The sequence below is a fragment of the Oncorhynchus gorbuscha genome, linkage group LG10 (assembly GCF_021184085.1).
Source record: "Oncorhynchus gorbuscha isolate QuinsamMale2020 ecotype Even-year linkage group LG10, OgorEven_v1.0, whole genome shotgun sequence".
Lineage (NCBI taxonomy): Eukaryota > Metazoa > Chordata > Actinopteri > Salmoniformes > Salmonidae > Oncorhynchus > Oncorhynchus gorbuscha.
Genome location: NC_060182.1, coordinates 22,328,317 through 22,343,383, shown reverse-complemented (window position 1 = coordinate 22,343,383; position 15,067 = coordinate 22,328,317). Strand labels below are relative to the sequence as shown.

The following is a 15,067-nucleotide window of genomic DNA, read 5'->3' as shown; positions in this document are numbered from 1 at the left end:
ATGGCCACTCCAATACCTTGACTTTGTTGTCCTTAAGCCATTTTGCTACAACTTTGGAAGTATGCTTGGGGTTATTGTCCATTTGGAATACCCATTTGTGACCAAGCTTTAACTTCCTGACTGATGTCTTGAGATGTTGCTTCAATAAATCCACAATTTCCCACCTCATGATGCCATCTATTTGCACCAGTCCCTCCTGCAGCAAAGCACCCCCACAACATGATGCTGCCACCCCTGTGCTTCACGGTTAGGATGGTGTTCTTCGGCTTGCAAGCCTCCCCTTTTTCTCCAAACACATAACAATGGTCATTATTGCCAAGCAGTTCTATTTTTGGAAATTTCTCCAAAAAGTACGATCTTTAATCACATGTGCAGTTGCAAACCGTAGTCTGGCTTTTTTTATGGCAGTTTTAGAGCAGTGGCTTCTTCCTTGCTGAGCAGCCTTTCAGGTTATGTCGATATGGGACTCGTTTTACTGTGGATATAGATACTTTTGTACCGGTTTCTCCAGCATCTTCACAATGTATTTTGCTGTTGTTCTGGGATTGATTTGCAATTTTCACACCAACGTACATTAATCTCTAGGAGACAGAACGCATCTCCTTCCTGAGCGGTATGACGGCTGCGTGGTCCCATGGTGTTTATACTTGCGTACTATTGTTTGTACAGATGAATGTGGTACCTTCAGGCATTTGGAAATTGCTCCCAAGGATGAACCAGACTTGTGGAGGTCTACATTTTTTTTATGAGGTCTTGGCTGATTCTTTTTAATTTTCCCATGATGTCAAGCAAAGAGGCACTGAGTTTGAAAGTAGACCTTGAAATACATCCACAGGTACACCTCCAATTGACTCAAATGATGTCAATTTGCCTATCAGAAGCTTCTAAAGCCATGACATAATTTTCTGGAATTTTCCAAGCTGTTTAAAGACACAGTCAACTTAGTGTATGTAAACTTCTGACCCACTGGAATTGTGATATAGTGAATTATAAGTGAAATAATCCGTCTGTAAACAATTGTTGGAAAAATTACTTGTGTCATGCACAAAGTAGATGTCCTAACCGACTTGCCAAAACTATCATTTGTGAACAAGAAATTTGTGGAGTGGTGGAAAAACGAGTTTAACCTGTTGCGACGAGCAATCCCGTATCCGGGATCCTATTTATAGCCTCAAGCTCATTACCATAACACAACGTTAACTATTCATGTAAATCACAAATGAAATGAAATAAATATATTTGCTCTCAAGCTTAGCCTTTTGTTAACAACACTGTCATCTCAGATTTTCAAAATATGCTTTTGAACCATAGCTAAACAAGCATTTGTGTAACAGTATTGATAGCCTAGCATAGCATTAAGCCTAGCATTCAGCATGCAACATTTTCACAAAAACAAGAAAAACATTCAAATAAAATCATTTACCTTTGAAGAACTTCAGATGTTTTCAATGAGGGGACTCTCAGTTAGATAGCAAATGTACAGTTTTTCCAAAATATTATTTGTGTAGACAAATCGCTCCATTTTGTTCATCACGTTTGGGTAAGAAAAAACCCCAAAATTAAGTCATTACACAACGCAAACTTTTTTCCAAATTAACTCCATAATATCGACAGAAACATGGCAAACGTTGTTTAGAATCAAACCTCAAGGTGTTTTTCACATATCTATCGATGATAAATCATTCGTGGCAGTTTGGTTTCTCCTCTGAAGAAATGGAACGCGCATGGACCTGGAGATTACGCAATAATTAATGCAGGACACCGGGCGGACACCTGGTAAATGGTCAATCTTCCAATGATATGCCTACAAATACGTCACAATGCTGCAGACACCTTGGAGAAACGACAGAAAGTGCAGTCTCATTCCTGGCGCATTCACAGCCCTATAAGGAGACATTGGAACACAGAGCCTTCAGAATCTGGGGCATTTCCTGTATGAAATTTCATCTTGGTTTCGCCTGTAGCATTAGTTCTGGGGCACTCACAGATAATATCTTTGCAGTTTTGGAAACGTCAGAGTTTTTTCTTTCCAAAGCTGTCAATTACGTGCATAGTCGAGCATCTTTTCGTGACAAAATATCTTGTTTAAAACGGGAACGTTTTTTATCCAAAAATTAAAAGAGCGCCCCCTATCTCGAATCAAATCAAATCAAATCAAATCAAATCAAATTTATTTATATAGCCCTTCGTACATCAGCTGATATCTCAAAGTGCTGTACAGAAACCCAGCCTAAAACCCCAAACAGCAAACAATGCAGGTGTAAAAGCACGGTGGCTAGGAAAAACTCCCTAGAAAGGCCAAAACCTAGGAAGAAACCTAGAGAGGAACCGGGCTATGTGGGGTGGCCAGTCCTCTTCTGGCTGTGCCGGGTAGAGATTATAACAGAACATGACCAAGATGTTCAAATGTTCATAAATGACCAGCATGGTCAAATAATAATAAGGCAGAACAGTTGAAACTGGAGCAGCAGCACAGTCAGATGGACTGGGGACAGCAAGGAGCCATCATGTCAGGTAGTCCTGGGGCACGGTCCTAGGGCTCAGGTCCTCCGAGAGAGAGAAAGAAAGAGAGAATTAGAGAGAGCATATGTGGGGTGGCCAGTCCTCTTCTGGCTGTGCCAGGTGGAGATTATAACAGAACGTGGCCAAGATGTTCAAATGTTCATAAATGACCAGCATGGTTGAATAATAGTAAGGCAGAACAGTTGAAACTGGAGCAGGAGCATGGCCAGGTGGACTGGGGACAGCAAGGAGTCCTCATGTCAGGTAGTCCTGGGACATGGTCCTAGGGCCCAGGCCAGTTGAAACTGGAGCAGCAGCATGGCCAGGTGGACTGGGGACAGCAAGGAGTCATCATGTCAGGTAGTCCTGGGGCATGGTTCTAGGGCTCAGGTCCTCCGAGAGAGAGAAAGAAAGAGAGAAGGAGAGAATTAGAGAACGCACACTTAGATTTACACAGGACACCGAATAGGACAGGAGAAGTACTCCAGATAAACAAACTGACCCTAGCCCCCCGACACATAAACTACTGCAGCATAAATACTGGAGGCTGAGACAGGAGGGGTCAGGAGACACTGTGGCCCCATCCGAGGACACCCCGGACAGGGCCAAACAGGAAGGATATAACCCCACCCACTTTGCCAAAGCACAGCCCCCACACCACTAGAGGGAAATCTTCAACCACCAACTTACCATCCTGAGACAAGGCCGAGTATAGCCCACAAAGATCTCCGACACGGTACAACCCAAGGGGTGGGGGGAACCCAGACAGGCCGACCACAACAGTGAATCAACCCACCCAGGTGACGCATCCCCCCCCAGGGACGGCACGAGAGAGCCCCAGCAAGCCAGTGACTCAGCCCCCGTAACAGGGTTAGAGGCAGAGAATCCCAGTGGAAAAAGTTAATGATTCCAACCTAAGTGTATGTAAACTTCCGATTTCAACTGTACCTCATTTTAGTTACTTTAGATAAAATCAAGACGTCAATCAAGACGCCTACCCCAGCCATCCGGGTTTGGCTGGGGTAGGCCCTCATTGTAAATAAGAATTTGTTCTTAACTGACTTGCCTAGTTGAATAAAAATATATATTTTTTAAGATTTTGCATATTGGTCCGGTTGTGAAAGCCCCAGGTTCATTTCAGAATGGGTCCAACTTTTTGGACCTATGAAGATCTCTACCTGTAGCTACCACTACCTCTTCCCTACACACAATACATCAGATCCCTCCTTATGATCACATGGTATATTAAACCACCTTTCTTACCAGATGCTGAAGTGGGTAATGATTTGCTGTTCTCTCGTTTGGGCCTTGAAATCAAACATTTACCATGCATTAAACACAATAGCATACAGGTTGTATTTTAGATGAATGCCTAGCTGGCCACCAGAATGTGTTTTCTCTGAGTGTGTGACCCCATGGGTTTTATTATTGGGTTCTGTCAGACAGTGGTTTTAATGTGGAGTTGTCTTGTTAAGGTGCTGCTGGTGGTTTGTTTTGTGGTGTGTGCTCATGGATCACATTTACATCGTGGGTTTCGCTCTTGTGTATAGTGGTACAGTCCTATGCTCTACAAATGTGTAGAGCTTTTTGTGTGGTTGAGTGTTTTGCAGTCTGTGTTGTTAAAGATGTATTGGCTGTGTATTTTGCCGTAGGCCAATCATGTGGTTTAAGTGTTTTGTTGTAGAAGTGTGTTAATAAAGGATTATTGGCTGAGTGTGTTGCAGTTGAAGGTTATTCTTTAATGTGTGTTCATTGTGTGTTTCGCAGTATTATTGTGTTGTTAGAGGTGTCGTGTGTGTGTTCCAGGTATGGTGCTAGTGTTTGTGGTGTGGATGAAGCGTAGAGAGAAGGAGAGGCAGACCAAACAGCTGCTGATTGACCCAGAGGACGATGTCAGAGATAACATTCTGAAATATGACGAGGAAGGAGGGGGAGAGGAGGACCAGGTACACATGCACACACACACACTCAGAGACACACACACACGGAGAGACGAACACATACAGAGAGACACAGACTGAGAGACACACACACAGATACAGACTTGTAAACATATACATGTATGTTTACAGTATACAGTGCGTTCGGAAAGTATTCAGACCCCTTCACCTTTTCCACATTTTATTAGGTTACAGCCTTATTGTCACACCCTGACCATAGTTTGCTTTGTATGTTTCTATGTTTTGGTTGGTCAGGGTGTGAGCTGGGTGGGCATTCTATGTTACATGTCTAGTTTGTCTAGTTCTATGTTTGGCCTGATATGGTTCTCAATCAGAGGCAGGTGTTCGTCATTGTCTCTGATTGGGAACCATATTTAGGTAGCCTGTTTGGTGTTGGGTTTGGTGGGTGATTGTCCTTGTTACTGTCTCTGTGTTACTTTGCACCAGTATTAGGCTGTTTCGGTTTTCGTGTTACGTTTATTGTTTTTGTATTTGATTCGTGTTTACTTCATTTCATTAAACATGGATCGCAATAGCCACGCCGCATTTTGGTCTGACTCTCCTTCAAGTCAAGAGAACCGTAACACTTATTCTAAAATTGCTTAAATTGTTTGTTTTTTGTCATCAATATACACACAATACCTCATAATGACAAAGCAAAGCAGGTTTTTATTAATTTTAGCAAATTAAACTTATGAACAAAATAAAATGAACATTTACGTACTGTAAGTATTCAGACCCTTTACTCAGTACTTTGTTGAAGCACCTTTGGCAGCAATTATAGCCTCAAGTCTTCTTGGGTATGATGCTACAAGCTTGGGACACATTTATTTGGGGAGTTTCTCCCATTTCTTCTCTGCAGATCCTCTTCAGCTCTGTCAGGTTGGATGGGGAGTGTTGCAGCACAGCTATTTTCAGGTCTCTCCGAGATGTTAGATCGGGTTCAAATCCAGGCTCTGGCTGGGCCACTCATGGACATCCAGAGACTTGTCCCGAAGCCAGTCCAGCATTGTCTTGGCTGTGTGCTTAGGGTCGTTGTACTGTTGGCAGGTGAACATTCTCCCCAGTCTGAGAACCTGCTCCAGAGTGCTTAGGATTTCATCAAGTATCTCTCTGTACTCTCTGATCTCTCTCATCTTTACCTCGATCCTGACTGGTCTCCCAGTCGCTGCTGTTGAAAAACACCCCCACAGTATAATGCTGCCACCACCATGCTTCACATTAGCGGTGGTGCCAGGTTTTCTCCAGACATGACACTAGGCATTCAGGCCAAAGTGTTGAACCTTGGTTTCATCAGACCAGAGAAACTTGTTTCTCATGGTCTGAGTCCTTTAGGTTCCTTTTGGCAAACTCCAAGCAGGCTGTCATGTGCCTTTTAACAAGTAGTGGCTTCTGTCTGGCCACTCTACCATAAAGGCCTGATTGGTGGAGTGCTGCAGATATGCTTGTCTTTCTGGAAGATTCTCCCATCTTCACAGAGGAACTCTAGAGCTCTGTCAGTGACCATCTGGTTTTTGGTCACTTCCCTGACCAAGGCCCTTCTCCCCCAATTGCTCAGTTTGGCCAAGCGGTCAGCTCTAGGAAGAGTCTTGGTGGTTCCAAACTTCTTCCATTTAGGAATGATGGAGGACACTGTGTTCCTGGGGACGTTCAATGCTTCAGAAATGTCTTGGTACCCTTCCCCCAGATCTGAGCCTCTGCACAATCCTGTTTCGGAGCTCTACGGACAATTTCTTTGACCTCATGGCTTGGTTTTTGCTCTAACATGCACTGTAAACTGTGTGACATTTATATAGACAGGTGTGTGCCTTTCCAAATCATGTTCAATCAATTGAATTTACCACAGGTGGACTCTAATCAAGTTGTAGAAACATCTCAAGTATGATCAATGGTAACAGGATGCACCTGAACTCAATTTTGAGTCCCACAGCAAAGGGTCTGAATACTTATATAAATAAGTTGTATTTTATTTTGTATTTTTATACATTTCTCAAATCTTGTTTTTGCTTTGTCATTATGGGGTTTTGTGTGTAGATTACTGAGGATTTTGTTTAATTTAATACATTTTAGAATAAGGCTGTAACGTAGCAAAATGTGTAAAAAGTTGAATGATCTGAATACGCATATATATTGCACATACACCCACAAACACAGAGTGCAAGTTAGTTAGGTCTTGAGGTTGACTGTATCATCTGTCTGTGTGTGTCTCTGTGCAGGACTATGACCTAAGCCAGCTGCAGCAGCCTGACTCTCTGGAGCACATCATCAGTAAGCCCCTGGGGGTACGGAGGGTGGACGAGCGCCCCATCATCCCTGAGTCCCAGTATCCCATCCGACCTGCCATCCCCCACCCTGGGGATATTGGGGACTTCATCAACGAGGTGAGGGGGGCAACCAGGGGTCATAGTATTGTTTTGTTTATTTCTTTATCAAGATACGGTTTAGTCCGCAGCACTTTTCTACTTGGGATCTGACACAAACACAGACACAATTCCACATACAAGGCACAATGACTAACCTACAATACACAACTACAAAAGACATTGAAATAAAAAATGAAGACATCTGTAAAGATGTGGAGGTGCATTTACTGTGCACCTCCTTATTTCTAAGAAACATTTGATGCACCTTTTGTTTCAGGTAAATGTGTGAGATCTGAGGATGATATTGCATAAATGGTGGCATTTTCCGCGTGCTGTTTGTTTACAGGCTTCAATCCTCTGAGCTAAGGCAACAGTTGAGATGGAGATTACCTGACAGCTGTTATCACACACTCAAACACACACACACATACATGTACGCACACATGCGTGTGTACGTTACCCCAATTTAAACACCCTCGTGCAAGAATGCTTTGACTGACAGGCGCCGTGACAACATGTTCACACTTGAGAAGTATTGGCAGCTGTTCAGCTTTGATCCATTCTGCCCACACACACACACACACACACACACACACACACACACACACACACACACACACACACACACACACACACACACACACACACACACACACACACACACACACACACACACACACACACACACACACACACACACACACACACACACACACACACACACACACACACACACACACACACACACACACACACACACACACACACACACACACACTAATCTCGCTCCAGCAGTCTGGCAAAACACAAACACATGGTGGCTCGGCTGCCCACTGTATCCTCCTCCTTGGGGATTCTACATCCCTGCCAATGACAACACTCTGTCACTCTCATTATATTGCCTGTATGCCAACATTTCCCATCTCCTCTATGGTGTTTCCTTAGCCTGTGTATGTTATCCTACTGAAAGCCTACCCTCCTCTGTCTCTCTGTAGTACTATACACTAACCTTGCTAATCCTGTTGGCCTTTGCTGTGATGCTTCCTTAGCCTGTGCTATATTAACATGTAAACAGTCTAACCAGCTCTGCTACGGCGAGTAACATGGTCAGAGTGAGGTGTTCTCTCATTTGTGTCTGGAAGTAGCTAGCTAGAAATCTAGCTTGGGTGCTTGGTTGGGACAAGCATTGGCAGGCAGGCTGCAGAAGGACGAGTAGGCTACCCCATCATTTATCAGTGCAATTTTGATGGCCAACTAACTGTAAAAGTTTGAGAGGGTTTATCTAATGTTCCTTGGTTATATTTTAGCTCATCTTGCTCTGGCTAGCATTAGTTGTTGACATTAGACCTGGTTGTTGTTGTTGTACATAACTGAGGGAGAGAAAGCCTACCCTTTCATGGTAGTTTGATCAATAGCACTGTAAAGTTCCCAAATGTAAGAGGACTCTGTGGGATTTACATATTTGCAGAAATCCATTCAGGTGTATTTTTGTAGCTTTTGGCAAATGCGTTCTAACGATTTAAAGTCGCACTGTTGCAACTGTCTGTAAACACACAGTCCTGTTCAAAGTGAATGATGGCAGGCCCATGTGGCAAATGACTTGTTTACATAAAGGCCTACTGTAGCTCTGATTGGCTATAGCACACTGGTAGAATCCTGTGTTGGACGAGACAGGTTGTTTTCTGTTTGATTTACTGCAGTGTCTATTAATTGTCCAAACGCACGGCCGCTCTCCCACTCTATATTGCTATAGAATTTTCACAAATGTCTTAGTATATGTACTTCCCAAACATTCTAATAATTTATGAAAATGTGAAAATGACCAAACCTAAGTGCTCGCTTGTCAGAAAATGTTTTTTAAAAAGTGTCATATTCTTCCCAGGGGTGTATATGAACAGATTTTAATATTGCTAAAATGCTGTCAGTTCCACTTTAACCCCCCTCCCTCCCTACAGGTCAGCCTGTTTACTATTAACTCTCTCCTCTCTCTATCTCCCTCCAGGGTTTGCGGGCGGCAGACAACGACCCAACGGCCCCTCCATATGACTCCCTCCTGGTGTTTGACTACGAGGGCAGTGGCTCCACGGCCGGATCCGTCAGCTCCCTCAACTCCTCCAGCACAGGGGACCAAGACTACGACTACCTCAACGACTGGGGCCCCCGCTTTAAGAAGCTGGCCGATATGTACGGGGGAGGGGAAGATGACTAGGGCCACAGGGGGCCCGGTCAAAGATCAACTTCCCCTATCCACCCTACTCAGCTGGTCTGCCATGCTCTCTATGTCTCTACAACCTTGGGGAGGTCCTCAAATCTCCAACTTTAATACACACCCCACACACACACCAACCAACTGAACTGACCTAGCAACTGACCAATCAATTAAGCAACCGCCATAGTGGACTGTGCAGCAAGGCAGCTTTGGGTCCTACTGTACTGTACTATACTGAGCCCTCTCCTGCTCCAAGGCTGTCTAAGACTGAAATTTATGCCCTCCAGGTTTTTTGGTAGATTATGGGGTTGGTTACTTTTGTTGTGTTTTTTTATTTTTTTATGATTTTTTATTATCCCTTGCTGTCTTCACTGTCCTTAAAAGCAAGCTATTTTCTGGTGTTGGGAGGCCATTGGCTCCCCATTTCCGCATCAGCCCCCAGCCGTCCCTTTGCAGATAGCCCAAGCTGCATATTGTGTGACGGGGAAGAAAAGAAAGCGAAACACAGAATGTCAATTCTTTCTTCTGCGTGGAAGGCCCTGGTTTAATCTCTCTGAACTTTGAATTCATAGAACAGAAGCACTGTTGTTTAAGAAGTGCCTTCAGTGGTGCGTATCTTGTCTGACTCTCGCTAACTCAGGATTGGTTCCCATTTTCTGGGCTAACATGGGGCACCGCCCCCTTATAACCCCTCAAATCTGACCTTCACGTCCGACTTCCTGTGTGTCATGTTCATCACCCTGTCATGCAACATGGACAGACATAGGAGAAGTTGCAGAAGGGATTTGCCTTTGGGGGTGAGGGGGTATCAGGAGAGGGAGTGCTCTATACAAAGACATACATTACCAGTCAAAAGTTTGGAGGGTTTTCTTTTGCTATTTTCTACATTGTAGAATAATAGTGAAGACATAAAAAATATGGGAACACATATGATTTCATGTCGTGACCAAAAAAGTGCTAAACAAATCAAAATATATTTTATACTTGAGATTCTTCAAAGTAGCCACCCTTTGCCTTGATGACAGGTTTTGAGCACCAGAGACGGGAAGAGGGAGCGCCAGAGAGGGGAAGAGGGAGCGCCAGAAAGGGGAAGAGGGAGCGCCAGAGAGGAGAAGAGGGAGCGCCAGAGAGGAGAAGCGGAGCGCCAGAGAGGGGAAGAGGGAGCGCCAGAGAGGAGAAGCGGGAGTGCCAGAGAGGAGAAGCGGGAACGCCAGAGAGGAGAAGAGGGTGCGCCAGAGAGGAGAAGAGGGAGCGCCAGAGAGGAGAAGAGGGAGCGCCAGAGAGGAGAAGAGGGAGCGCCAGAGAGGAGAAGAGGGAGCGCCAGAGAGGAGAAGCGGGAACGCCAGAGAGGAGAAGAGGGTGCGCCAGAAAGGAGAAGAGGGAGCACCAGAGAGGAGAAGAGGGAGCGCCAGAGAGGAGAAGAGGGAGCGCCAGAGAGGAGAAGAGGGAACGCCAGAGAGGAGAAGCGGGAGCGCCAGAGAGGAGAAGAGGGAGTGCCAGAGAGGAGAAGAGGGAGCGCCAGAGAGGAGAAGAGGGAGCGCCAGAGAGGAGAAGAGGGAGCGCCAGAGAGGAGAAGAGGGAGCGCCAGAGAGGAGAAGCGGGAGCGCCAGAGAGGAGAAGAGGGAGCGCCAGAGAGGAGAAGCGGGAGCGCCAGAGAGGAGAAGAGGGAGCGCCAGAGAGGAGAAGCGGGAGCGCCAGAGAGGAGAAGCGGGAGCGCCAGAGAGGAGAAGAGGGAGCGCCAGAGAGGAGAAGAGGGAGTGCCAGAGAGGAGAAGAGGGAACGCCAGAGAGGAGAAGCGGGAGCACCAGAGAGGAGAAGCGGGAGCGCCAGAGAGGAGAAGAGGGAGTGCCAGAGAGGAGAAGTGGGAGCGCCAGAGAGGAGAAGCGGGAGCGCCAGAGAGGAGAAGCGGGAGCGCCAGAGAGGAGAAGAGGGAGCGCCAGAGAGGAGAAGAGGGAGCGCCAGAGAGGAGAAGAGGGAGCGCCAGAGAGGAGAAGCGGGAGCGCCAGAGAGGAGAAGAGGGAGCGCCAGAGAGGAGAAGAGGGAGCGCCAGAGAGGAGAAGCGGGAGCGCCAGAGAGGAGAAGAGGGAGCGCCAGAGAGGGGAAGAGGGAGCAGGCGTGACAGATGGAGTGCTGCATCAGATGACCTGGCCTCCACAATCACCCACCTCCACAATCAACCAACTCAACCCAATTGAGATGGTTTGGGATGAGGTGGACGGCAGAGTGAAGGAAAAGCAGCTAATAAGTGCTCAGCATATGTGGGAACTCCTTCAAGACTGTTGGAAAAGCATTCCAGGTGAAGCTGGTTGAGAGAATGCCAAGCGTGTGCAAAGCTGTCATCAAGGCAAAGGGTGGCTACTTTGAAGAATCTCAAATGTAAAATATTCCCTACTGTTCAATGGTTTGGGGTCCTTGTTTTTAATAATAACATCAAATTGATCAGAAATACAGTGTAGACATTGTTAATGTTGTAAATGGCTATTGTAGTTGGAAACAGCAGATTCTTTATGGAATATCTACATAGGCGTACAGAGGCCCATTATCAGCTACCATCACCACTGTGTTCCAATGGCACGTTGTGTTAGCTAATCCAAGTTTATCATTTTAAAAGGCTAATTGATCATTAGAAAACACTTTTGCAATTATGTTAGCACAGCTGAAAACTGCATCAGCATTTGTGGTTTCGATTACAGACTCAAAATGGCCAGAAACAAAGAACTTTCTTCTGAAACTTGTCAGTCTATTCTTGTTCTGAGAAATGAAGGCTATTTCATCTGAGAAATTGCCAAGAAACTAAAGATCTTGTACAATGCTGTGTACTACTCCCTTCACAGAACAGCGCAAACGGGCTCTAACCAGAATAGAAAGAGGAGTGGGAGGCCCCGGTGCACAACTGAGCAAGAGGACAAGTACATTAGTGTCTAGTTTGAGAAAAAGATGCCTCACAAGTCCCTAATGGCAGCTTCATTAAATAGTACCTGCAAAACACCAGTCTCAATGTCAACAGTGATGCTGCTGATGCTCCAGATACTCAACTAGTCTAAAGAAGGCCAGTTTTATTGCTTCTTTAAACAGGACAACCGTTTTCAGCTCTGCCAACATAATTGCAAAAGGGTTTTCTAATGATAAATTTGCTTTTTAAAATGATAAACTTGGATTAGCTAACACAACATGCCATTGGAACACAGGAGTGGTGGTTGCTGATAATGGGCCTCTGTACACCTTTGTAGATATTCCATAAAAAAATCAGCCATTTCCATCTACAATAGTCATTTACAACATTAACAATGTCTACACTGTATTTCTGATCAATTTGATGTTATGTTAATGGATAAAAAAATATGCTTTTCTTTCAAAAACAAGGACATTTCTAAGTGACCCCAGACTTTGAACAGAAGTGTATTTTGATTTGTTTAACACTTTTTTTGGTTACTGCATGATTCAATATGTGTCATTTAATAGTTGACAAATCAATGTAGAAAATAGTAGAAATAAAGAAAACCCTTGAACGAGCACGCGTGTCCAGACTTTTGACTGGTACTGTATCTCTCCTTAGTCGAAGGACAATTCTTTTATTTCCTTCAAGTCCAGGTCCTGATAAAAAGCCATCGTCAGTGTCATAATAGGAATATTCACACAGATACAGGATTGTCTTTAGACAACATGTATTTACTGTATTCAAACCATTAGTCATTGCGGCTTTAAAAGCAGTTGAGTTTGGATGGCTTTGTGACTTTGCTTTTTTGAGTTCACATTACTTTGCACTTTTAACTGAATGAGGCTGGGTAGCTCGGAAAAGAGGGATGAAGTGTGAAATTTGAAAGGAAGTAATCGATAGTAGAATGAAGGATGAAGGTGTGTTGTATGGTTCTGTCCACTGTTTCCAAATGTTATTAACATAGACCAACCAGACCACAAGATCACTATGTGTTGAGATAAACTATACAAATTGTAAAAAGAAAAAGGGTGTGAAACTAAATATTTTTGAAGTATTAGTAAACGTCAAACCGTTTGTGCTCCATGTCCTCTTGCACTGCTGGCAGAGAAGACAATGTGTGAGACCCAAAGTGTCAAGCGTCGGCTTTTGTGCTGATTCACTGTTGTGTCCTGACACACTTTTAATATACAATCTCTGATGCTGGTCCCTGTCGCAGCAACAACAACAGAGAGGGAGAGAGAGAACTGAGATTCTGTCAGGGACTTAGCAAGCACCACCGTCTGTCTCCCCTCAGACATTTTGATTCATATGTCATTTTGGTGCGAGAGGTTTCGAAAAACAAGTTGGGGAAATCTCTCGTATAAACTTTTTGGAAAGAGAGAAAGAAAATAACTGCACCTTTCCAAAGCAGTGTTTAGTAGTGCTAAATCTGTCATAAGATGTTGGTATTGAGGAACGGCCATTTTATTGTATTTTATGAAAACACCACTACCCATGCATAATCCTATGATACAGTACATTTGCCCCAATGTCATTCAATGTCATTCCAGTTGAGATTTACACTTGAGAGGAATGTGCTTTCTACATACGTGCATTCTCTCTTTTTCTCTCCCTCCTCTCTATCTCTCTCTCTAATAGTAGATTTCATAGGGATTGGGCGAGGTTATGTATTTAATCCATCCTCCAGTTCTCCTCATAATTAAGAGGATGCTGGATTCCTCCAGGTAATCTCCTTGACGAAGAGAGAGAGCTCTAAACTCCTAGATAAGATGTGAGGAGAGGATGACTCAGCCTCCCATGCTCTTCCTCCCAGCACCCCCTTCACTATCAGGTTATTTCCCTTTACACTGCACCCAGTATCTCTCCCTCACGTCTCCCTTTGGAGAAAAAAGATATGTACAGTATGCCTTACACAGAGAGGGGAGGAAGGGCACTGGAAGAAAATAGAAGTCTCTGAAAGGGGACAAGGTCATATAGGTTATTGGGGGGTGTTATTATAACTGAATAACAGTGAGCCCTCAGAGTGTAGGTAGACCCTGATACCCTGTGGTGGCTACAGGGTATCAGTGAGAATGACATTTGACCACCCTCTGATCCTACTGTGTGCCCACAATGCCTCTGGATGACAGAAGCAGAAACAGGAAGCAGTGTTTAGGCTTTCCACCTCACCTCTCGCCATCACAAAGTAGGATTAGTGCTTCTTTCTCCACTAGAACGTCGCTCAGCTCAATGCACACACATGCTCACTTACGTGCACGCACACATAAGCACATACACACATTACACAGCTGTTGCTGTTCGCGATTTATGATTATCTCTTTTTACATAGAAATGTTGTACATATACTTTTTTTATACATTTAGTTGTTTTTCACTTTCGCTCTCTTTATATTCTTCACCCTGTATTTTGTTGTCTTTGTTGTTGGACGAGTAGCCTACCGAGCCTGCTTCAAATTAGCATAAAGGCCATTTGCGTTCACTGAAGATTCTAAGAGACTTGTACGGTCACAGCCATACTTGTTTATGTGTCGCTGTTCAAGATTGACTTCATTATTCCATTACAAGACATCCTGCAGTACATATTTACACTCACCTTCTCTGGGCATAATCCTACATGTCATCCATATAGATGAGGCCTACTTGCTTTGCTCTAGCCCCATCAGAGACAGTAGAGACTGCATTCAGATATACACCGACCATGGGGGCAGCAAACCAAGAGGAGATAGATCCAGGCACTTCATGGTCCCACCTTGCATAATGCTGCTGTCATAAGCACTACATAGCATCATCAAGTGAATGGCCTAATGCCTGTCATAGTGTCTCATTACCACGGCTAGGAGTTATTTGGGGGACAAAGGAAGCCGTGCCATTCCAACACTATGAGAGGGAAGCCAGGGATGGGTTAAATGAAGGTTTTGGGGAAATGAAGGGTTGAATTGGAGGATTAAAAGTTGGACATGTAAATATGCAAAGGTGGTTAGGTTAAATGGATGTGATTGATGTGACAATGACACACAGGGGAACTGGGATCAGGATGTATGGATTTGCACATCCACGCTTCAGTTTGACATATTGAAGATAGAGTACGCGGGAGGCTTAAGGTGTGCAAATCAATT

At 44.5% G+C, this 15,067-nt stretch overlaps 1 protein-coding gene across 1 annotated transcript in view; it reads left to right on the top strand.

Moving 5' to 3' along the window:
- LOC124045696 (cadherin-4-like) overlaps positions 1 to 10,323 on the top strand; it is a 548,219-nt gene extending 537,896 nt beyond the window's left edge. The window contains exons 15-17 of the mRNA XM_046365231.1: positions 4,309 to 4,448; positions 6,659 to 6,823; positions 8,808 to 10,323. Of these exons, the coding sequence (XP_046221187.1) occupies positions 4,309 to 4,448; positions 6,659 to 6,823; positions 8,808 to 9,014 (512 nt within the window). The 3' untranslated portion in view covers positions 9,015 to 10,323. The remainder of the gene's footprint in view (positions 1 to 4,308; positions 4,449 to 6,658; positions 6,824 to 8,807) is intronic.
- The last annotated feature ends 4,744 nt before the right edge of the window (positions 10,324 to 15,067 follow it).